This window comes from Colobus angolensis, unplaced genomic scaffold (genome assembly GCF_000951035.1).
Source record: "Colobus angolensis palliatus isolate OR3802 unplaced genomic scaffold, Cang.pa_1.0 Scaffold104, whole genome shotgun sequence".
Classification (NCBI taxonomy): Eukaryota; Metazoa; Chordata; class Mammalia; order Primates; family Cercopithecidae; genus Colobus; species Colobus angolensis.
The window spans coordinates 4,232,394-4,257,177 of NW_012111364.1; the positions used below are offsets into that span (position 1 = coordinate 4,232,394).

Sequence of the window (24,784 nt, forward strand, 5' to 3'; positions counted from 1 at the left end):
TTAATTTACACAATGTAATTTTCCAAGGTTAAAAGACATAAGCAAGAAATTTTCTAAGGTTAAAAAACACAAGCAAGAAAACAAGGATTGATTTTTGTATGAGCATATCTAAAAGATAATTTTAAATGAATGGTGATAATGAAGTAAATGGGACATGAGGACAGGGTGGGAACAGAATAGAAAGAATATGATAAAATGTCTTTAACATTTTTTTGATTTTACACAGTCACTAAATGTGTAAAATTTACACATTTTAGTAAATGTGTAGCTCACTAGCTAAATGTGAAAGCAGACAGGTGACTGGGTCACATATGGAGAAGCAGATTTGGAAGCCCTACTAGAGATACAGGTGATTTTTGAAGTCACATAATTAAAAATGTTGAGACAAAAGGGGATCTCTATCATATATATAGATCATGTCAAATGAGAAAATGAGAATGATATAAAAAATACAAACAGAATCAATGTATCAAAGAAGTATGCAGTAGTAGTCAGAAAACATAGCAGAAGAAAAATGAAAATGAAGTTGTATTTTTTTATTTTTTATTTTTTTTTAACTAGAAAGGCCATAATGAACTTAAAGGACTGATATTGGGTTTAATAGTAAGGATGGCTTGAGTTAGCAATGAATTAAGGGAAGACTAGTGTGAAAAAAAAAAAAAAAGAAAAAGCACATTCAACGAATTTAAGATATTCACTCAGGAAAACCTGGAGAAAATAATATGAAAATTAAGGGGAAACCTGAGTGTGTTTAAAGGCAGAATTAAACAAATAAAGCGTACGTTTTATGCTTGAGAGAGTCAGACTAATAAACAGGCTGTTTTAGACCTAAGTTAGGCACTTAGGGGATGGGGAAAGGGAAACCTGATTTCTGTCACGAGAAAACAGAATGAAATTAATCTCAACCCACCTACATTTTTTGGTATCATCACTCCTACACTTAGTGATACTATTTAAATGTCCCTAGAACTTGGTAAGTGAAAAAACAAAAAAAAAAAACTTAAATGAAAAATGATATTGAAAATATAAAACAGCAAAGTGAGTAAGTCAATAATCTATATTTGAAAACAATTTTAAATAAAATTAAAACTAAAAACTATAAAAAAGTAACTACTAGAGGCATCATATTCCAAGTGATGTGCAAAGTGATTAAATTTCTAAATAGGTTTTGTTTTGATATAGCCACCATCATTTAATGACAGGATTTCTTGAACAATTTCTATCAAAAAAAAGTTTCCTTCTGTAAAATATTGATAAAATTGATAACTGGGTACCTAACAGTTGCAAAATATGTCTACACCATTCTCTAGCATGAAAAGCAACATAAAAAAAAATGGAGCATCAAAATATTTCAAATTTATTTTATGCCAGATCCAACATGTAATTGGAACCTATTCCCAATCTATGGGTTTCTGAATTTCATTTTCCTATTTATTGTATTTTTACGAGAAACTTGTTGTAATGAATCTGTACCACTTTACTTGACATTTACTAAAGCTGTACAAAAGCCATGCACGGTTTATTTACAGTATTGTACATTAAATGATAATGTTTGAAGATCACACAAAGATTTCACAAAACTATAATACAGAAAGACGTGTGAAAACATTAGGGGCTTTCAAAATTTTAGGTATGGAATTTTGCAAAGATTACTTTGGCTTACAAGTGTTAGGCAATCACTAACTTGAAGTAAGTAACAAAAACATGCAGATTACAGTGTCAACAAATGAAAAGCTATAAATGTTTAGCTGAAAGCTAAAATATCGTGTAGCTGAAATACTACTTATAACAATGGGAATTTATAAAACAGGAAAAAAGGTTATTTAAAAGTCTTCCATGAATAATAGACTTTCAGTAATTTTCTATAAAAACATTCAGAAATTAAGTTTCTCAAATTATGTTTATCACCAAAATTATGATTTCAGTAGTGACTGGAGCGATGACTGTTAAATAATTATTTATTGTACTATAGGGGAAGTATCAGCTTTTCCCTGTAGGGGATAGGCTGGAGAAGGAAGTCAAACAGTAAATTTAGATTCAAGTAAAAGATCCTAGTACAAATACATCATTAACACAGAGTGGAGAGTTACAAGAACTGCAGGTCCACATACTTTTAACTGTATTCTTAAAATAGAAGTGTAAACTTTAGGTTTGTTCAATTTAAGATCTCCTATTAGGATATACCTCTTCACTGAGAGTGTAGGAAACATCAATAGATATTTCTTCTTTAAATCCATCTCTTCCAGTTTTTACTGTTGTGGCTGAAGTACATTTAAATACTCAGACTGCCCCAACTGATAAGTTGTGTTTCTTCCACAGTCGACATACTGATACCTCTCCTGTGATATCTGTTCAGAGTGGCCAAAGTATGTTGTTGTCACAGTAACTCTAAAAATAATGTAATTGGGGAGAGACATTTAATAGTTATATTAGAAGTTTTTCCATAATGAGACTACTTTTACACATAAAAATTATCTCCTAGAAGAGAATATTTGATTAATGATAACTCAATATTGTGCACATAGTCCTCTTAAGGAACATTTCCCCAACAGACAACAAAAATGGATAGCTGAGTGAGCCCTGTCGATATAATTACACATAATAAATGTAATATTTTAAGACAATTATCTTCTGTTGAAAATATAAAAGTTCATTATATGCTTAAAAGTGACCATGGTTCTCTTATAGAAAAAAAGGTTAATCAAATGTCAGCTAATGGTCAAAACACCAAACCTGTAACCAACAATGTTTTATTGGCTTAGATAACACCCAATTTACAAACCAATAATATTACTACTTCTTATTACTGTTAATGACTACTTATCAAGGGAGTAAGGAATTGGATGTGGGGCTCAGTTCACCGTATCCTTTCCATTTTCCTGAACTCTTGTGACATCCAAATTCACTATTTAGCAGTCATGTAGTCTTTCACTACTTCTCTGACCAACCATTTCCTGATTTTTAAAGTGGGTGATATTTACTCAACCTCACAGCACTCTTGTAAGGCTTAAAACCCAACTGAGGTGGCATTTATAAAGATGTTGTGTATATTATAAGCCAATGTTATAAATCTAGAATTTTGACAAGCAATATCTCTTTCAAAAAAGATTCATACTTACTGCATCATGAGTACTATGTTATGCACTTTGATGGATATCAGAGTACAGAAATCACTGTTAAAAGAAATTAAAACGTGAACAAATACAAGTTATTACATTATAACTTATAAATATAAATTCTCCTTCCTATATTAAAGCTAACATGCTACCTAAGAATGTATAATAAGCATTTATTGGTTGAGCATTTTCTATACTTCAAACAATTGACTGATATATTCATGCCTTCTTACTAGAAAAAACATGTATGTATTCACACCACTGCAGTTGCAGGGTTGTTTAAACGCAGGCTATAAATTACTTACATATTTCGCTCATCTTCTGAAATTTTGATAACTAGGTTGTTATTTACCCTAAAATTCTATATCTAAGCTTTCAAAAGATGATGAAAATTTATAATTATTTAAATATAGTAACTAAGTTTAACAATAGTAACATAGTTAACATAGTAACTAAAAATAAAGTGACATGGTATATATGACCCTAATTCTGAAAAAAAAAACAAAATAAATTTTATGTATATATATATATATATATACATGAATATTATATATGTTGAAAAAGAAGAACAGAGAGGATCAGAAACCAGAATACTGCATAATGTACTCTTTTTGACTATGGAAATTAAAAAACATGTATATTCTTAATACTTTATTTTATACATTTCATTACTTGATAATAAAAAGTTATAAATCAGAACTTACTACATATAACTCATTTCCTCTGCTATAATGGTAGGTACTGTGTAATCAATCTGAAAGGGAAAAGGGAAAAAATCAATAGAGAATAGGATCAAAACATCAAATATTTCAGATATACTTCATAACTTAAAAGAATTAGAAAATTTTCTCCCTTTACAAGCTTGATTCTCAAAGATTTCATCTTGTAAGTCTACAAGACACATTTCTTTTTCTTTTTTTTTTCTTTGAGACACGATCTCACTGTGTCACCCAGTTTGGAGTACAGCGGTGTGATCACGGCTTGCAAGCCTCGACCTACTGGGTTCAAGTGATCCTCCCACATCAGCCTCCCCAGTAGGTGTGACGAGAGGGGCACACCACCACACTCAGCACATTTCTGTATTTTTTTGTAGAGATGAGGTTTCACCATGTTGCCCAGGCTGGTCTTGAATTCCTGGGCCTCAAGCAGTCCACCAAGCTCAGCTTCCCAAGGGTGCTGGTATCACAGGCATGAGCCATTGTACCCAGCGGAGACACATTTCTAAATCAAGTTTTTGAGGAAATCCCCCACCTCCTTCAAGTTATATGATATACAAAGCTGATATTCATTTCACTCTTACAAAGTATTTCATGATTGAGTCTTACTTGTTTCATATCAAGTGGACCAATATTGGTTATGTTGTTTAAGCGTGCCTTTCCAATAACTGTTTTTGCAAATTGAACTTGGGCAGTGATGTTTTCAACTTCGACAGAATAATAGTTATTGTTCGTTATATTTAGTGTGTTCTACAAAAAAGGAGACAAAATGTACAAGTTAGCTAAAAATAAACATACAAATACGTATTTAAAATTAAAGAAAGTAACTTCAGCTGTGGCTATGCTTCGTTTATTAAGAAAAAGAAAGCAATACCAAAATGTCAAAGAAAATTAAACCAATTATTTGGTTTTATGCATGAGTACTATGTATGTAATATGCCAAGAATAAACACATGATTCAACATTTAAAAAAACAGAAAATGTATAGTTTCAGAATATGGACAAATTAATGTCAGAAAATTTAATTGTGGCCTTAGCAAATGTTTAATAAAAATAATTTTAAGATTTAATCCACATTTTTACTAACTCAATATATACACATGTCTCCACAAACTTTATTAGTGAGCTGTTTGCTATTCTATTAAATACAAAGATGATCATTTAAAATGTTCAATAGTACCTAAAATCATGTTTTTTGTTTAAAAGAAACTGCTATTTCAACTTATACACTAGTAGAAATTTACACCAGCTCACTATGAAGAAGAAATGGGCTAGATTCAAGTCTGGTTGGTTGGGGAGAAATGTGGTTACATCATTCACATGCTTAAGTAACAACTAATAGCTGGGATCACCTTACACATTTCTAATTTACAATTGTCTTAAATTACTGTAGAAAACAGTCATTAAAAAATTTAAAAATGTTAAATAAAAAATAACAGATATATAAAAGATCTAAAACAGTCATACCAAAAGGTATCATAAACAAAATCAGTAGACACTAAATGATAAATAGAAGAAATATTTGTAAGCATCAGTTATAATCTAGAATATGCAAAGAGCCCTTACAAATTGAAAAGACAAAACTCTAACAGGAAATGAAAAAAGAAAAAACAATATACATAAACAAATCAAAAAGGTACAAAGCTAAATGGCCAAAAATATTTTACAATGCTCAACTTCATTTACAGTTAGGAAAAAGTTAATTTAAGTAAAAATGGAATATTGCTTTAAATTCCTTGAACTAGTATAATTTACAGAAAGCAACAAATTCTGTTCCTGGCACAGATATGGGAAAAGAGTATATTTTTATACTGCTAGGAAATATGTGAAGTATTACAGCCATTTCATCAGTAATTCAGTCATATACATTAAAATTAGAACTGTGTACAGACTTTGATCTAGCAATCCTACTTCTGAGCACCTATTTAACAGAAATAAAAACATTAGGATGCTAATGACAGTGTTATTTGAAATGGGAAAAAAAATCCTCAAAATAAAACGAATTCTATTCATAAAACAATGAATACATTATATTAAGTCCTTATATGGAAAATTATGAAGCCATCAAAAAGAACCAAGCCAGATAATCAGGAAAGATTTTTACAAGGTATTAACAAATGTGAAAACCAAGATGTACATAAGTAAGTACTTAATAATATTTTTTAAAAATACTGATTTTTATAAAGCTGAATATGTGAGTGTATATATACATGTTAACAGGAATATGGAGAAAGATATGAAAAGATGCAATATGGGACGAGCTGAAGGAGAGAAAATAGTTTTAGTAAAAAAGGATGAAAGAATATGCTAGAGTCAGCAATTATATGATTACATTTATGGAGTCATTTACGTTGGTATAGTCACAAATGTAAAGAAATTTCAAAAAAGTTCTCAAACATAGTAAAAATAACATTTATCTAAATATATAAACGTTTTATCTGGTTCTTAATGTTCATTTCAATTTCATTTCCAGACATGATAGGAAAGATACAGTTAATATGAGGTCAATGGATCTTCTGATAAGACCAAGGATTGAAATTTAGAAGAATCCTGGAAGTCTTTGTATATGCAAAATTATGCTGGTACCTGTCTTTTTCTGTACTGTACATAAGTTTCATTAGAATATTTAAAGGATCAATGACACAAAACAGGTTGAGAATACAAATGCTTATGAGAATTAGGACAAATAAAAAATAAGACAGAATAAATAAAAATTTAGTAATAAAGGTCAGACATTTGTTGTTCAGAGTAGTGAGTATTCATTTAACTTAAAAGATGAAAAGAGATCACTGTAATTATTCACAAAGACCCTAAACTACCTATCATCTTTAATTGGCAAATATACTTTCAGCAATTTATCCTAAAGAAATAACCTGAAATGGAAACAAAGTTTAAGCACATAGATGTTTTCTGAATATTTGTAATAGCAAAATTAAACATCCATTAAGAAAATGGTTGAATTAATTACAATATGATCACGGAAAAGACTACACAAGACAATTTGACAGGGGAAAATTTACTGTGACCTAGTTGAAATGTGCATTTGTATATATGTGAATGAGTGTGTGTGTACCCTTTACACGTGAGAATGATTACATTTGTAAATGTATATGCATTGCTCGTAAATATATGTATGTGGTAATAGTTCGACCTAGGTAGTAGAAGTAAAAATCTTCATACATTATAGTTTTCAAATGTCTTATAATGACAAATATTTTTGTAAGCAGAAAGACAAATGTTACTAAAAAGTAGTACTACTAATATGTACTAATTTTAAGAAAGCAAAGCAGTTCCGTTTTCAAAATACTGATAATGTACAGAAAATTCAGCCTCTTATTGTCATCTAGTTAAACTTAATGCTCATCCAAATAATCTTATTTTTCATTTAATGTTCAGTCTGTCTCAGTTTAAGTGGCAGTATTCCAAAATGTGAGAATTTCTGCATAATTATTTAAAATAGAGTATGATATTCATATTTAAAGATACTTTCTGGTACTTAAAAGAAAACATCACATGGCTTTTTATTGGTAGTACATATTTATGTTCTTTGACACTAAAAAAGGCTTTGGATGTAGGCCAAAAAAAGTCTGGTCAATGTTTTAAACAGTGTACAAAAAAGAAAATGTGTTCCTTGTTCCAAAGGGCTGAGAAAATACCCAACAATTCCCCAGTTGTGTAAAACAATTTACAATTAGCATTGTGTTATAAATGTTTTATTCATATATATATATATACATATATTTTCCTATATTGTTGTTTTTAAAGAAAAAGTCCTTAAACCGGCAACTTTTGACAGAAAGCAATAAGGATAAACGGATCCATGGGAGTTACTTTTTATCTGCAATTAAGTAGTGATTCCACTTTAACATAACATTCCGTTTCACTCACTGTCCCGACAAACTTCCCTCTTTCCAATCACCACTACAGACATCTCTACCTCAACCTTAACCATACCATTCACCTCTGCAAGAAAAAACAACTATCACTCTTCCTGGCAGATCACTGTCACTCAGATATATTTCATGGTTGGCCAATATACATCGTCCCTTTTCCTAATTCAACAGTTAGCAAACCATGCTCTTTTCAAACAAATGTTAACATGTAAAACAGGTAGAAAACCTCTCTGAGCTTTTTGTTTGTTTTGTTTTCATGAGTGGCAAGGCTACACAGTCCTTCCAAAAACAATGTTTGAAGAAACACACATTGTTTGCAAAAAGAACAAAGCTGGAGACATCACTTCAAACTATACTATAAGGCTACAGTAACCAAAACAGCATGGTACTGGTATCAAAACAGAGATATACACCAATGGAACAGAACAGAGCCCTCAGAAATAATACCACACATCTACAACCATCTGATCTTTGACAAACCTGACAAAAACAATAAATGGGGAAAGGATTCCCTATTTAATAAATGGTGCTGGGAAAACTGGCTAGCCATATGTAGAAAGCTGAAACTGGATCCCTTCCTTATACCTTATGCAAAAATTAATTCAAGATGGATTAAAGACTTAACTGTTAGACCTAAAACCATAAATATCCTAGAAGAAAACCTAGAGAGTACCATTCAGGACATAGGCATGGGCAAGGACTTCATGACTAAAACACCAAAAGCAATGGCAACAAAAGCCAAGGCATGGGCAAGGACTTCATGACTAAAACACCAAAAGCAATGGCAACAAAAGCCAAAATTGAAAAATAGGATCTAATTAAAGAGCAAAATAAACTACCATCAGAGTGAACAGGCAACCTACAGATGGGAGAAAATGTTTGTAATCTACATATCTGACAAAGGACTAATATCCAGAATCTACAAAGAACTTAAATAAATCTATAAGAAAAAAACCAAAAAACCCCATCAAAAAGTGGGCGAAGGATATGAACAGACACTTCTCAAAAGAAGACATTTATGCAGCCAACAGACCCATGAAAAAATGCTCATCATCACTGGCCATCAGAGAAATTCAAATCAAAACCACAATCAGATACCATCTCACAACAGTTAGAATGGCAATCATTAAAAAGTTGGGGAAACAACAGATGCTGGAGAGGATGTGGAGAAATAGGAACACTTCTACACTGTTGGTGGGAGTGTAAACTAGTTCAACCACTATGGAAGACAGTGTGGCGATTCCTCAAGGATCTAGAACTAGAAATGTCATTTGATCCAGCCATCTCATTACTGGGTATATACCCAAAGGATTATAAATCATGCTGCTATAAAGACACATGAACATGTATGTTTGTTGTGGCACTATTCACAAGAGCAAAGACTTGGAACCAACTGAAATGTCCATCAATGATAGACTGGATTAAGAAAATGTGGCACACATATACTATGGAATACCATGCAGCCATAAAAAAGGATGAGTTTCATGTCCTTTGCAGGGACATGGATGAAGCTGGAAACCATCATTCTGAACAAACTATTGCAAGGACAGAAAACCAAACACGGTGTGTTCTCACTCACAGGTGGGAATTGAACAGTGAGAACATCTGGACACAGGGTGGGGAACATCACACACCAGGGTCTGTGGTGGGGTAGGGGGATAGCATTAAGAGAAATATCTAATGAAAATGACAAATTAATGGGTGCAGAACACCATCATGGCACCTGTATACATATATAACAAACCTGCACGTTGTGCACATGTACCCTAGAACTTAAAGTATAATTAAAAAAAACCACAGGGCATTTTTACATATGCTAATTTATAAGAGAAACCAGTCACTTGTATGTCATCTTTAAAGCTGATAAAGGAATGGTCTGTTAAAGGTGGCAAAAACTGCATTTCCCAAATACAATGAAATGAAAATGTTACATTTATAAAATCTATCAAATCAACTATGTCAACACTGCTAGAAGTTATTCAGAGTCAAATGTTGAAAAGTAAATTGTAATACCTTTTTTCTTTTTTTAGTTTATTTTACCCTCCTAAAGATATTTTCAAATGCTAAATTATTCTGCATATACAGAATTGCCAGTATTTATTATTGCTATTTTTAGCAGAACCAGAAATGGTACTGAAGGTCAATACAGCAAAGGCATACAGAAAGCACACTGACCAGTGTCACATTTAACAAACATCTCTTCTCAATGGGGACAAAGGTGCTGCTTAATAGGATAAAAGAATGAAGTTAAACATTTTTCATATAAAGTTATACTCACTGTGATATTTAAATAAATTGTACGCTTCTGAACATCATAACTGACATATGCTGATTTTACACCAATGTATTTCACGTCGATAGAGCGAGGGAAAAGGAAAAACACAGCCAATCCGGAAAGGAGCAGACAGACAAACACAGAAGCCATCACATACAGCTTTCTGAAAAGGAAAAGATGGTATTTAAGTACATGTGCATCAAGAATTATATAATGTAACATTAGAGAAGATATGTTCAATTTCCCCTGTATATTAGCAGCAACATATATTAAATGTTACCAAATTTTCACATCTGAAAGTACTGGGTATTGTTGAGTCTGAGTCTACTAAGTGTTAAGATGTTCCCTTCAAAAGATGAAATCGGCAGCACGCAGTGGCTCATGCCTATAATCCCAGCACTTTGAGAGGCTGAGGTGGGTGGATCACGAGGTCAGGAGTTTGAGACCAGTCTGACCAACATGGTGAAGCCTCGTCTCTACTAAAAACACAAAAATTAGCCAGGCGTGGTGATGCGTGCCTGATATCCCAGGTACTCAGGAGGCTGAGGCGGGAGAAGAGCCTGAACCCGGGAGCCAGAGGTTGGAGTGAGCCGAGATCACGCCACCGCACTCCTGCCTGGACGAGAGAGCGAGACTCCATCTCAAAAAAAAAAAAAAAAAAAAAAAAAAAAAATGGAATCACATTTTTGGACACTGAAATTTTGGGCTTAAAAACAATAGAACATTTACTTTAGTGACTGCCAGAGCAGTTTTCACATTAGAATCAAGTTGAGGAGCTTCATACAAATACACATTTCAAAATTCCCTCTGAATTCACTGAAGCAGAATTTTCACATGAGTTTTGCCATTGCATGATCCCCTAAAGTGACTGCTCACCAGAACCATCTTAAAAATAATGATGGGGAAGGGAGAGCATGAGGACAAATAGCTAATCATGCTGGGCTTAAAAACCTAGGGGATGGGTTGACAGGTACAACAAACCACCATGGCACACATTTACCTATCTAACAAACCTGCACATCCTCCATACTTTTAAAATAATACAAAAAAAAATGACCACATGCCTCATAAATGATTCTTACTATAGTCTCTTTTTTGAGTATTCTCATCTCAAAGTACTTATGTACTCAGTTTTTAAAATATTTTTTACATTGATCAACTCTGCTTTGAAGGTGTTGTTACATTTCTTTTTTAAATCAAGATATATTACACAGGTATAAGACAAGGAAGAAACTAAGCCTTACATGTCTTTGACATTCTTCTAACTCTCCTGAAATGTATTTCTTCCTTTTCTTGCTCTTTCCAATATTTGTAGGCAAAAATTTCCTCTTTTCAAGGTTAACCTCAAACCCAGAGTTCCAAAGGACTATTTCCTGTTCTCTCTAATATACTAGTAAGCCCTCTACTGGATGCCCACAACATCCTTTTTTATTTGAGTCTTGCATGACAATTATTTCTTATTTTCCTTACATTCTACTTATACAAAAATTTTCCATTTTATTGTTTCTTCCACTCTCTCTTCACCACCAATTCCTTTCTAAATGCTCTGATGGATTTAATCTTTGTATGTATTACAACAACTATTAAAGTGCCTCCTGCAGATATTTTAAAAATATTTCTTAGTGTTTTAAGTTGCCCAAGTTAAGAACAGAGCAAACTGGTTTATTAAAAAACAAAATAATATAAGCAAACACAAATTTGCTAAATCACTGCTACTAAGTCCATACTGTTGTCTTGAGCAAACAAAGTAGTTCCCACTTACTCATTCTGGACTCTCTCAACCTGAGTAGGGTAGTGATCCCCACTGAATTACCTAATAGGAAATTTAAACACGTTTATAGTATCTACAATACACCGAAATACATAAAAAAGCATAAGAAGAACTTAACATCATAATAAAATCTGAACTTTGTTGGATTTTCTACACGTTAGGGTTTTATTTTTAATTACTTATAGGTGGGTGAATCCATCATAATCTATTTAGTCCTTAGGGCTTATGAGTCAGTCCTAGCTGTGAATAAATGAATCATGTTCTAAATTACTCTGTATATCAAGTTTGTAGCCATAACAAACATTATTGAACCTGGTAGGACAATAAAACAACATTCCATGTAGTATTTCATTGCAAATTGAAAAATTGGCTAGTTTACTGACAAAATGTATGTCTCCATTACAAAATTAATTAGCAATGATTTTTCTTATGGCTCTAGCGATAGCAACCAAATCCTGGGAGTTATAAAGGTGCTGATGAAGTTATGAAAGTTGTGTGGTATATCTGCAGTCAAGTTAGAATTCCATTTTTGCCATTTCCTACCCACAGTATTTAACGCAGTTTACTTCTCTTCCACTTTAAAATCCATGTTTGAGGATTAAATGACATAGCTAAAGTATACAGACAAAAGCAACTAATAATTTTCTAATCTCACCACAACTCAATTTGTAAAGGAATAAAGACCCAGAGTTGTTCCCAAAATATTATAATTTTATTACAAATTGAGAAACAACTGTTCTTGGCCTTGTGTGAGCTCTGAGGACTATTCCCTCTGCTCCTATTGGGTGGTCTTTCCTCAGCCTTAGGTATGTTCCCCACACGTATATGTTGACCAGGACGCAGCTGCAGTCTTAAGAGCACGCTCTGCAGCTCTCTACCATCTGGTACTCCGCCCTGCTAACTCTAGTCATCTTGGTTTTCTGGACACCCAGTTCCATCTCCTCAATTGAGGAAGACCACTGAGCTCTGCCTGGGTTGGTTCCTTCCTTGTGCTGCAGCTTGGAACCTTCCTCAGACAGTAAGCTGGTACAATCACAGGGCTTGCTGGTGCAATTATAGGGCGTATCTCCTTTGTTTTTGCTTTCTCAGGAATCACTGCCCTGTGCTGGCTGACGTCCAATGTTGGAAAATACTGTTTACTATATTTGTCCATTTTTTTAGTGATTTCAGGTGGAAGTATTTCAGGCATTATTCTATTTGGGTCAAAAGTGGAAAATTCAATTTCTTTGATTTTGTATCTCTTTGTTCTTAATGCTAAAAATCTTGCTTCCTAAGGGATTTACATAATTACTTATTTACATATAAAATTTCCAAACTACACCAAAGGTGCTCCTAACAATGCAACTATTAAGTACAGTTTAAAATTTGTTCTGATTCTCTTTGCCTTTGGAACACAACTTACTAGACATCTACAATCATAGCACAATGTTTTCAAGTCACTTAAAATCTTTCAGTTTTGTTAGTGTCACCAACTTCATATACAGTTAGAATAATGTTTCCTTTTATCTCAATTTTTGGCAGTTACTTTTACTTTTGATTTCATCTTTTATGTAAAAAATACATACACATAGACACACGTGCACACACACACACACTCTTTACTTGCTTATCCACTCCCTCTTCCAAATTCCTTCCCAAGCTCTGAGGGGAACCAATTCTATTAGATTTGGTTTATCATTCCATTGTTTTATTTGATTTGGTTTTATCCAATTTTCTACACTTTAGCGTTTTATTTTTAATTTCTTACAGGCGGGTGAATCCATCATAATCTATTTAGTCCTTAGGGCTTGTAAGTCAGTCTGTTTGTGTGTATATGTGTGTGGGTGTGAGTGTGTGGTGTTTTCAAAGAAAAACATTCTCAATATCACACTGTAGTAAAATAGTTCTTCCATTTTATCATTGTGTACATGTAATATCTCATTCCATCAGTCCTCTATTATGGGTATTTACATTGTTTCCAGTTGTTTGCTTCTGCAAACATTGGCACAATGAATAATTTGTGCAAATACAATTTACTATATTTGACAACTATCCTTAGAATAAATTTGTCAAAGTAGGATTCCTGAGCCAAAAAGTAAATGCAGATGTAATTTGGCAAATAATGCCACATTTTCATTCACTAGCAAGGAATGAATATACTTGTTTTCAGTCACTACTGCCAACAAAGTATGTTGTCAACATTTTGGATTTTTGCCAATGTGACAGAAATGGCATCTAAGTGTAGTTTTAATTTGCATTTCTATTATGAGCAAGATTGGACATCTTTTCAAATGTTTAAAGGTCATTTGCATTTCTTTTTTGTGAACTAGCTGTTCATAGCTTCTACTTTGCTTTGGAGGTTGGCCTTTTTCTTCTCAAATTCTGAAGCTCTTTTTAGAGTAAGGATATTGGCCCTCTGTCTGTGATATGATTTGTAAACATTACTACTCAGTTTGCTATTTGTATTTTGACTTCAGTTAAGGTTTTGTCTTCATTCTGTAAAAGTTTATCTTATCAAATTTACCTTTTCTGCATTCAAAATAATAGTTTAAAAAGTTCTCCCACTTTTAGGTTATAAAGGGATTCATCCTAATTCCCTTCATATTCATATCTGTTTATACATTTTATAATAAAAGGTCAGACTATTTATAAAATCCTTGGTTCGTTTTAGTTTCCTGATGACTAAATACGTCACTCCACTGCTTATCTGTTTGAGGCACTGTAGTCAAGCAGCAGCATGTCAATCTGATTTTCTAACCTTTATAAATTAACTGATCCTTTTGCCTGGGTGTTTAGGAGTTTTGCTGTTGTTTTCTTAACTTTAAAGTTCAAGAATTTCACTAACATGAGTTCATTTTTTTTCAGGATTGTGATGTCTTTTCAATATGTAGGTCTCTGTGTTCTTGATTTAATGTTTTGCATTTGTTCAGTTCTATTCCTTTGGTTTTCTTCAGATGCTCCAATTACATACATGTTCAGTTTATCTGACTTTCAGACTTCTCTCAAATCGTTTACATTAATTTGCTGCGTATGTCTTCATTCCTCCTGTTTATGTTCTATTTCCCTGACTGTACTTCCAATGTATTTGTACTTGTGTTCTTCCAGTTTTGTGGATGTTTTTCTTCTAATTCTTTCCAGAGGTCTGTAAATTCTCTTTTCACATACTCTGATTGTTTAGTTATCTCATTTCTGAGCTTCTCAATTTCTGCCTTATGCTGTCCTGTTGTAGCTTCTATATATAGTATTAAGTTAAAGTGTTCATCTGCTCTTCTCATATGCCTTTATTAAAGTGTCACTATTTTGCTCAGCTTACTTTCTTCAATTTCTTAAAAAGTATATTTGTATAATGCTTTTTTGTGATCCTTTCCAGTTGCTCATGTTTAAATGAAAAGAGCTTTTGTACTTTTAAGAAAAGGTTCCATTTTTGGTGAAGGAATATGCCAGCGTCACTTTGCTAGCTTCACTGTTCAAGGGATCCATCCTCTGTTGATATACAAAGTATCTGAAAACATGGCCTCCATGTGTATTTATCTTCACAGTTTTGAGATGATCTCCCTAATATCTGAATCTGTTCTCTCCTTCATTCCTAACTCCTGTCCTGTAGACATTGTTTTCTACTCAACAACTTTTCTCTTGAGGATATGTATCTGTACCCTTTTGCAAGAATTTTTGTTTTGATATTTCCTAAGGTCGCTGAGGATTCAGGATGGTCCAGTTCCTTCTGATCTTCTCGAAGATGCTTAGTACATCTCTGTGGTCATTTTGTACTTTCTCCAAGCTACAGCATGCAAATCGTCATTTTTGCAGATTATTCTTGGAAATATTTGCTAGGTGTCCTCTTCTTTTGGGACAAAGTATTTGCTTTGTGTATCAGGGCTCATAGGATCCTTAGTAACTCTCTTTTTGCTTTCCTTCACAACCTCCACACAGCTGCTAAGCCAGCCAGGGTCTCTGTTGTCATCATGTTTAAATACCAATTTTTATTCTGGGGTTGTGGAGCATACCTTATCCAATTTTTAATGAAAATTTTATGTGAGTATATGTGTTTCCTACTGCTATTCTAGATCTATTTCCATAGATTTGAGAAGATAAAGATACCATACTGCTTTCAAGACCTTACCCCAAACAGAAATTCCTTGTTTGTCTGTTTAAGGATACAAAGCATATGATGACATAATTTAACAACGTGACAGCATTTTTCCTTTTAATAGTTTTAACTAGAGTTGTTTATACATAATTCGAAAACATACAAAAAACAAAAATAAAACATAAAACACTGCCATATTCTTAGAATCACTTACGTTCTTCTTGGCCTTAATCTCTGATCACTATATGGAATCAATGCCACCAGTTGGTTTTCTTGCCCTAAATGTGAAAGAAGTAGGTTTAGAAATTACTATGATTAGTTAAAAATACAATGGCTCCCTATCACAATCTGGTTTGGAAAGACCAGAATATCATCTGGCACTCATCTCTTTCCTTTAGTAAATTGCTAAGTCTTCAGAAAGTACCCAGCAGAAGTTCTAGAGAAGACAGTGTGTTTTTTCACACCTAGATGTCGAGCTTAAAAAAAAAAAAAAAAAAAAAGTATAACAAATGAGGGCTCCATTACTTTTTCTTCCACTGAAAAAAAATTTAAAAAGTCCCAGCTTTCAGAAGAGCTAAATTTACCAGGCCTTCCTTCTGCTTCACTGTTGTCCATTAAGACTCTGATTTGGTTGTCTGGATGATAAAAGAAGAAACATATTGCTATCTCCCTTTCCTGAAACCTCTATCACTGCAGAGCTTCTGACATTGTCCCCTTCGAAAACCAAAACTGGCTTTTGAAGTAGAAGTCTCAAGCTTTAAGAGCCCCCTACATAATGAGTCTTCCAGGGCCCTTTCAGGTTTCACCCCAATTCACATTAAAGTCACTTCAGTATCCTTTATTTCTTTCTTGGGTTGAGCTAAATCTGTAAGTTTAAAGGATAAATGGACCTTTAAATGCCAATTTTATAAGCTTATTAGAAGTTGGCTTATCATATTAACTATTAAGGTACCAGATAGTCAAGTTCTTTTTAAAAGCTTTCTAAAATGCTTCTGTTATTCTCTCCAACACTTCTCTACTCTTCCTCTCATCTGTGCTCCCCCATCACACCCATATATAATTATACAAAATTATACAAATACATACAATATGGCTATCTGTGTTTTTGTGTGTTTACATATCTCACCTTGTTTAGCGGTGTTCATTTGGCTAAAACTACAGCCCTGGTTAAAACCTACCCTCTGGCTCCTATGTGTATATCAACACAGCTAAACATGGACACAGAAAAATACACAACTGGTTTCATTTTTGATCACTCATGTCAAGTGGCACTCAATGAAGTCAACAATCATACTACATTTCCCAAGTTCATACTCTCAAGCTGACTCTCCAAGACCACAATTTTATAACTTCAATTCTCTTCAAATCTTTAATATCTTCTTGGCTATCCTCACTCTTAGTTCATTATGTGATAAGCAGAAGATAATTTCTACAACCTTCTACTATCAGATCTATCCACCTACCTGCTTCTGTGTCCATACTTTACCTTCTCTTTTATTACCAAGAATAAACTACCCATGTGTATAACTTACCTTTTATAGATAAAAGAGCAGCTCTTTGCTCCTGTGCAGATCTGCCCTTTCGTCTGTTCAAGAACATTACTCCAATAATTCCTCTTATCTCCTGAATTACCAATGTTTACTCTACAGATAATTCTCATCAGCATACAAGGGTCTATTATTCACTCCATCTTATATATACACATATATAAAAAAAAATCCCTCTCCTGACCTCACAGCCCCTTCTAAGGACCACCTCTCTTGTCTCTGCTATGAGCCAAACTCCTCAGAAAATCTATTTTCTCTCTATGTAACATCTCCTATGCACTCTTGAGCCCACTCTATACATGCTACACATGCCTTTACCAAAACTGCTCTTTTAAACTCTCCTGTGGCCTCCATATCACCAAATCCAATAGTCAGTTCTCAGTCTTCACACTACCTAATCTATCAGTAGCATCCAACATTTGGTAACTCTTTTTTCCTTGGTACACTTTCTTCACTTATCTTCCATGATACCAGACACAGTGATTCCTCCTCTCTCACTGTTCTTTCTCAGGGTCCTTTGTTAATTCTTTCACTGACCTTGATATGCCACAGTGTCTCAGCATTCAGTGCTAGGGTCTCATTTTGCTATCTGCACTGACTAGCTTGGTGCTGTCATCCAGCTAAGCTTTAAGTGTCATCTATACATTGATAACTTGAGGCTGGGCCCTGCAATTGAATTTCTGACCCTTATGATAACTAACTGCCTAATGAACATATCCATTTCCATGTCAAATAGGTATCTCCAAATATACATGTGTAAACTTGAGCTCCTGAACTCTCCTGTGACATATACACTCAAACAATCTTTTTTTTTCAATTTTAATAAATTGTTACTACCTTCTTTCAGTTGCTCAAACAAACGAACCTAAAAAAACAAAAAAGTCTGCAGTCATCCTTGATTTCCTACTTTCCATAATCTGTATCCAGGTGGCCAAAAAAGTTTACTGGTCACACCTCAAAAATGTAACCAGACTGGTAAAACAGTACTCCTCTACTCCCTGAGCCTGGTGCATTAATCCCTTCAACTACAATAATTATTTTATTTTTAAACAGCTACTATCCCTGTGAAGATAAAACTATCATACTCAAAGGCCAATGCAAATGTAAACTTCAATTCCAACCCACAGCATTTTTAAGACTCTGGTATACTTTACACTTTCACTTTGTCCTTTTTCCCTCTGGGTGTATCCAGGGTCACATATCAACTTTCACCAAGAATATAATGAGAACAGCACAAGGTATCTTTATTATTTCTACTTATTGCCACTGTTCCTAAAGTAACTTATAAGCAGCACATAGAGGATTATTTCCTTCTGACGTCCCCTGTGATGTATCACAATTTTTTTTTTTTCAGTTTGGCTCATTTTCACATACCATCCCTCTTCATAGAGTTTCTTTTAGAAATAACTGATTATGGCACAGCCAGCTTATTCCTCTTCTTTAGATAATGACTTAAAAATATTAGATTGGCCAGGCGTGATGGCTCACAGCTGTAATTCTAACACTTTGGGAGGCCAAGGCTGGATGACGGCTTGAGCCCAAGAATTCAACATCATCCTGGGAAACATGGGGAAACTCTATCCTTATTATTAAAAATAGTAAAATTTTAAAAATAATGTGAAAGAATAAGCTTCCTTACACATTAATTCTGGCTGGGCATGGTGGCTCACTGCTATAATCCTAGCACTCTGGGAGGCCGAGATGGGAGGACTGCTTGAGGACAGGAGTTCAAGACCAGCCTGGCCAACAACTGCGAGAGCTCATCTCTTAAAAAGAAAAAAAATTAGGTCAACAAATTACTTAAATCGCTTCTAACATCTGATATAGCAAAGTAGCAAATAACTACGATGTCATCTCTATAGATGCCAAATAGGACTAAAAGTCTTTGTTCACAAGACAGTGAATATCTGTTACAATAGTAGGAGGGAATGAAAAAATACTGGAGGTAGTGAGGTGGTTTTCTTTACTGCTTTAGGAACCTTAATTAATATTTTTTTATTTGTTTCTTTTGCATCTTTTTGCCTGAAGATAACTGATATGATGTTTCAACTTTAATTCTAACAGTCTTATAAAACAGGTGGTTCCTGAGACCCATAGTTTTTATAGTATTTGAGCAAATACCTGAAATCATTATTTAAAGGGAGAGCAATGCAGTAACACATACCCCTAGGAATTCTTCCTGTTCCCTGACAAGTAGGGCAGGTGACACTATCTCTTCCTGTAAATTCCACATATGGAAACTGAGAGACATCTCCATTTCTTCCATCTTCATTATGGACTTCACTATTAACCAATCCATTCCTCATATTTTCAGATGTGACTCCATCATAAGCATCTTCTTTGCTTGAATGCAAAGGCAAATGAGAAAGAGACTTTCCCATGTCTAAAGAAAAATAAAAATCTTACAGTAAACTTCAGGGAAAAAAGTACATTCAAGAACTCTATGAGATATTTACACTAATTAATTTAGAACAGTAAAGGAAGAGTCAAACTCTGTAAAATATTTGAAGGGACTTATTCTGAGCCAAATATGAGTGATCAAGGCCTGAGGCACAGTCTCAATAGGTCCTGAGAAAATGTCCTCAAGGTAGTTGGGTTACAGCTTGATTTATACATTTTGGAGACAGAAATTACAGGCAGAGGCATAAATCAATACATGTAAGGTATACATTAATTCAGCCCAGAAAAGCAGGACATTTTGAAGCAGGGGTGGAAGGTTGGGGGGTGTCCAGGTCATAGGTGCAAAGGTGGATTTAAAGATTTCCTAATGGCAATTGGTTGAAACGGGTTAAACTCTACCTGAGGAGTTGAAGTCAGCAGAAAGAAATGCTTGTAGTTAAGACAAGGGAGGAGGTTGTGGAAGCCAAGGTTCTTATTATGTAGATGATGCCTCCAGGTAGCAGGCTTGAGAGAGAATAGTTTGTAAACGTCTCTTATTACACCTTAAAATATTCCAGGCTCTTGGTTAAATCTCTGCTGGATTAAGGAAAAGATCTGGAAAGGAAAGGGAATTCTGTACAGAATGTGGATCTTCCCCACAAGAGACAGCTTTGCAAGGCCATTTCAAAGAAATATATTTTGGGGTAAGATATTTTGATTTCTTTCAGGGCCTGCTATCTGTCAAGTGATTCTATATTAGAATCAGGTTGGGATTTGATATCTTACTGCTACAAAGAGACTCTTTTGTTAGTTTTAAACATCTCTATTTTCATTAATGCTGGTCAGTTGTGCCTGAATTCCAAAGGGAGGAAGGTATAACAAGGTATGTTCAATCCCCTCTGCCCACCTTTTCATCATGGCCAGAATCACATTTTTAGGTTTACTTTGCAATGCCCTTGACAGAGAAGCAGGGTCCACTCAGTCAGTTGGGGGGCTCAGAATTTTATTTTTGGTTTACAGAACAAATTTTAAGAGAATGTGCAAACTACCTTTTGGATTAGGATAATATCCAATCAAAATAATGTCTGAAACAAAGGAGCCATTTACTAGAGTCCAGAAGTGTTTTTTAAAGAAAATAATGTGAAATGATATCCTATCATGCTTATGATGAGAATGTGCCTTCAAACATTAACATCTGACAAAAGTCTACATCTGCAGTTTCTCTGAAAAGAAACATGCAGGTTTCATTTTCCTTAGAATAAAAATACATTCTACCTTTTAACCAGTTGGCACTAAAGGCAAAAATTGCTTTGGACAGATGATAACTAGGTATTTGATATATATCTCCAAGTAACTTCAAAATAATACGTTTCAGCCTCTGAAAATTCGTGCACCTTTGTGATAAATACCATCACCACTCTTCCATCCTTAAATTTCTTGCTTTAAACATTTAAATACTTGCAACAACAATAAAAAGCCCCAAAATTCCAAAATCATGCAAGTTTTTTTCATTCAGCAGTTGACAGAGTTAAAATTATGAAGCCAATGTTCCAAAATATTAAATATAATTTACAAAGCAGCAAAATTTAGAATACTACAAACTTTTAGGATAAGAGTATCAAAATAACATGGGAAAATTAAATACACATGTAAAAATCTAAGTAGAAATAATTAGTACTAGTGCCTACACAAAAATAATTTCTGCAGGTAGATAATGAAGTAACTTTATACTTAAGGTCATACCCTTTTAAAGCTCAAAAGAACTTAATAGTCATACAATACACCCTGCTGGCATTTTCCTGCTTATATCCTGAGAAAAAATAAAGTGAAAAGTAAAACTTAAAAGTAACATAATTCTACTCCGTCTAAATTTGATATGTCTTTTAGCGGTTCCTAAAAATAGATTACAGACATTAAGACAGATAGTATTTCTTTCAAAAATTCTCACTTATTTGATTAAACAAAAACAGTTACTCCAAATAAGTCAATTCATCCTAGAGTATGAAGAAACTTTTACTTTCTAGAATTGGCATGCCTGATGGGAGGCTGCTTGGTGGGTACAATGTGTATTGCTCCAGTGTTGGATGCACTGAGGGCCTTGACTTCACTAGGATGTCATTTATCAATGTAGCAAATTGCACTTGTAGCAAATTGCCCGTGAATATATACGAAATAAATACAAAGATAAAAAAAAAAAAACTCCCATGCCATCCACTTGTTGCTGTCAAACAGAATAAAAAAAATATACAAACGGTGTACAAACGAAACTGTAAAATGAGATTTTCACTCTTTCAAAAAAAAGCCTATGTATTTATAAAAGTAATTGCCCACATCAAAAAGACAAATGATTTATGACTTCTAAAAAATCACTGTCTTAATTTGGCTCAAGGACACAATACCCCGGTCAAATCAATATCTGCCAGCCATAGGTAGGTTAGGGAAGACTTAACATCACTGTCCCCACACAGTGACCTTGGGGTCTATGCGGAACACTAGCTGAACTGGGATCATTGGGCCTTACCAGCAAGGTCTTAAGGGCACCCTTTCAGCCTTAAAGGCACCCTTTCTGGGATCTCAGTCAACACAGCCAGGGTGTAAGCTGCATCTTACTGGAGGGCATTGAGAGAAAAGACACAGAAAGGAAAACTCAAGTGGCTCTCCTTTTGGGCCTGTTTTCTGTCCTAATCTAACAGCTGCCGTGATCGATTGTTTTAGGCAGGTGTTTGGACAAGTGCCAGACTTTGTCAAAAACTGGGAATCCCTTGCCTTCTCTACTAGATTTTCCTTAGAGAACTGACAAGTTTAACCACTTTTATTCTTGGAGACTCAATGGTTTAAAAAAGAGGTGCTAGACCCTTTTCTCCAACCTCTCGGTGCTCAATGTTGTTATAGCAGTTCCTTCCTTTACTGAAAGCCAACATGGGTATCAGACTCAATTTGGAGAGAAAAAATATATCACAGCACTCCAATTTAAATGACTCCTGATCGTCTGTGCAAACACTGGTTTTAGTTCTAAAAGGGCTTGAGAACGAAGGAAACCAGCGCCTTTAAAAAGCTCGCCTTTAAACAACACCTAGCACAAAGTCTACTCTGTAAAGCTGAAAAATATCCCGGCACCATGGCAAGAAAAATTCATCAACAGCAAAAGCAAGAGGGCCACCTGGCGCTCAAGGGGTGAGGGCCTAGAGGCAACCCAGAGGCCGGGCTTGGGCCGAAGCCCGGTGTTCCCTGGCTGGGCCTCATAAGAGGCGAAACAGCACCACGATCTCGAGCCCTGAGCGCCGCCGTACCTGCGGCGGGCCCAGCACCCAGGCGGCCTCCCCTCCTTGTCAGGCCCGGCTTAAGCCGCGGCGCAGCCGCTCAGCCCCGCTCCGGAAGGGGACCTGGGGACTGCACGTCCGGGGTCGCTCACCGGCACGCGGGGCGCTGCGCAGTCCCGGGCTGCTTCGGCGCGGACAGGGCCAAGGACAGGGTCACGGCGTCCACAGTCCCGGGAGCCAGGGGGTGGAGCGACCGGCCTGGAGCGCGCGGCCGCCGCAGAGGTGGAACGGGGGAGGGGTAGGAAAACGACGGCATCAGCAGAGGCCAAGCGCTGCTATATCCTGCGCCCGCGCCTGCGCAGAGCGCTCCCGGAGGGGCGGGGGAGCACCTGGCGTGCGCCTGACGCATGCGCCCTTCTTCCTCCTGCTTGAGCCCTTAGGCACAGATCGTGTGAGATTGTGCGCTCTCCGGGTTTCATTACCTTGGTGTGCCCCAGACTTCAAACTAAAGTGTGTCCACTCTAGCCACGAATTACCTAGGAATAGTCACTCTTCCTTTTTCCCATGTCAGACCATTTTCTTTTGCAAAGGGGAAACGTGCACCATCTGCCTCAGCTTTCAGCTGAACAGCCTCTTTGCTCACGCAATGCGAGTTGTCGCTGACACTCTGGTCTCTAGGAATGGGATAAACTGGTCCGTACACACGCCGCTGACAGAAGCAAAGCTACTTCTATTTTAATTTAGAAACTTGTCAACTAGAAGGAAACACCAAGCGGCAAGGCCGTATTTTTTTTTTGTTCGGTTTCGTTTTGCTTTGCCCACGCTGCCCCTCCCCACCCCTTAACTCTGGTGCTAGTTACAGGTGTGTGAAATCCTGCTTCGGATCCCAGTACTTCAGCTCTTCGCTGTGGGTGGGGGCTGCCCTCCCCCAACGTCTAGGTCATTTCACTGAGAAGATAAGAACAACGACAAAGAGTCGATTTGAGGGATCAGTGAGATGCAGGTAATGATATTAAGGGCACTCTAGTCTCATTGCCTGGGGAGAGTTGAATGTTTAATGAATGGTAGGCATTGTTGCAGTCACAGGAGCAAGGAAGTGAGAGTCATATATTTCTCTCTTCTAACAGGATCAGTGTGTTCCGGCAATTGGGAAATGAAGCTATGTAAAAGTAGAAAATACAAGTCAGAACAATATCCAATGTAATGTTTAAAAGGATTACTGTAGATCCTATGTGAGACAGTGAGTTTTCTCATACAATGTTGTCGGAGATTTAAAATTCCTAAGTTTTCTGGCAGGCAGTCCATATGTATCAAGACTATTAAAATATTCACATCGTTTGGCCCAGCAATTCCACTTTTTCGGAAGTATCCTAAACCAAATGAGAACTCTAAAAAGATTTGGGTATGAGGTGTGTCCATTTACAACTCAATGTCCAACAAGGGACATTGATAAAATCATTATTTTTCAATCCCTTTTATTTAGCCCATATTTTCCAAAGGGGAGGGTCAGGGTGTCTTCCATTAACATTGTTTGAAATTTCAAAATTAATAGGTTGGTTAAAACAAATCAGAATCATGGGGGAATTTTTTTCTCAAAATTATTTACAGTCCACCTGTGGAGATACGATGTTCCCTTTAGAATTACTAAGTTTTTAAAATTATGGAATAGCCATCTATTGAGTATTTACAAAGCCAGTAAAAATCATCTTATAAGGATGTTATGCATGGAGTGATATAAAATTAAAATCAGGGTGCAAAGTA

The 24,784-nt window shown here is 35.3% G+C and overlaps 1 protein-coding gene across 2 annotated transcripts; it reads right to left on the reverse strand.

The window, feature by feature from the left end:
- Positions 1-556: 556 nt before the first annotated feature.
- TMEM106B (transmembrane protein 106B) lies at positions 557-23,398 on the reverse strand. 2 transcript variants are annotated; one of them, XM_011942950.1, is made up of 9 exons: positions 23,176-23,288; positions 20,313-20,314; positions 19,549-19,767; positions 16,052-16,115; positions 10,004-10,163; positions 4,442-4,582; positions 3,821-3,870; positions 3,120-3,173; positions 557-2,388 (listed from the first exon to the last, which is right to left on the reverse strand). In XM_011942950.1, the coding sequence occupies exons 3-9, from the start codon at positions 19,763-19,765 to the stop codon at positions 2,250-2,252; spliced, it is 825 nt and encodes a 274-aa protein (XP_011798340.1). In that variant the 5' UTR covers positions 19,766-19,767; positions 20,313-20,314; positions 23,176-23,288; the 3' UTR covers positions 557-2,249. The 2 variants fall into 2 exon arrangements, with proteins under 2 accessions (XP_011798340.1, XP_011798333.1); XM_011942943.1 differs by lacking the exon at positions 20,313-20,314 and having other exon boundaries at positions 23,176-23,398.
- Positions 23,399-24,784: the final 1,386 nt, after the last annotated feature.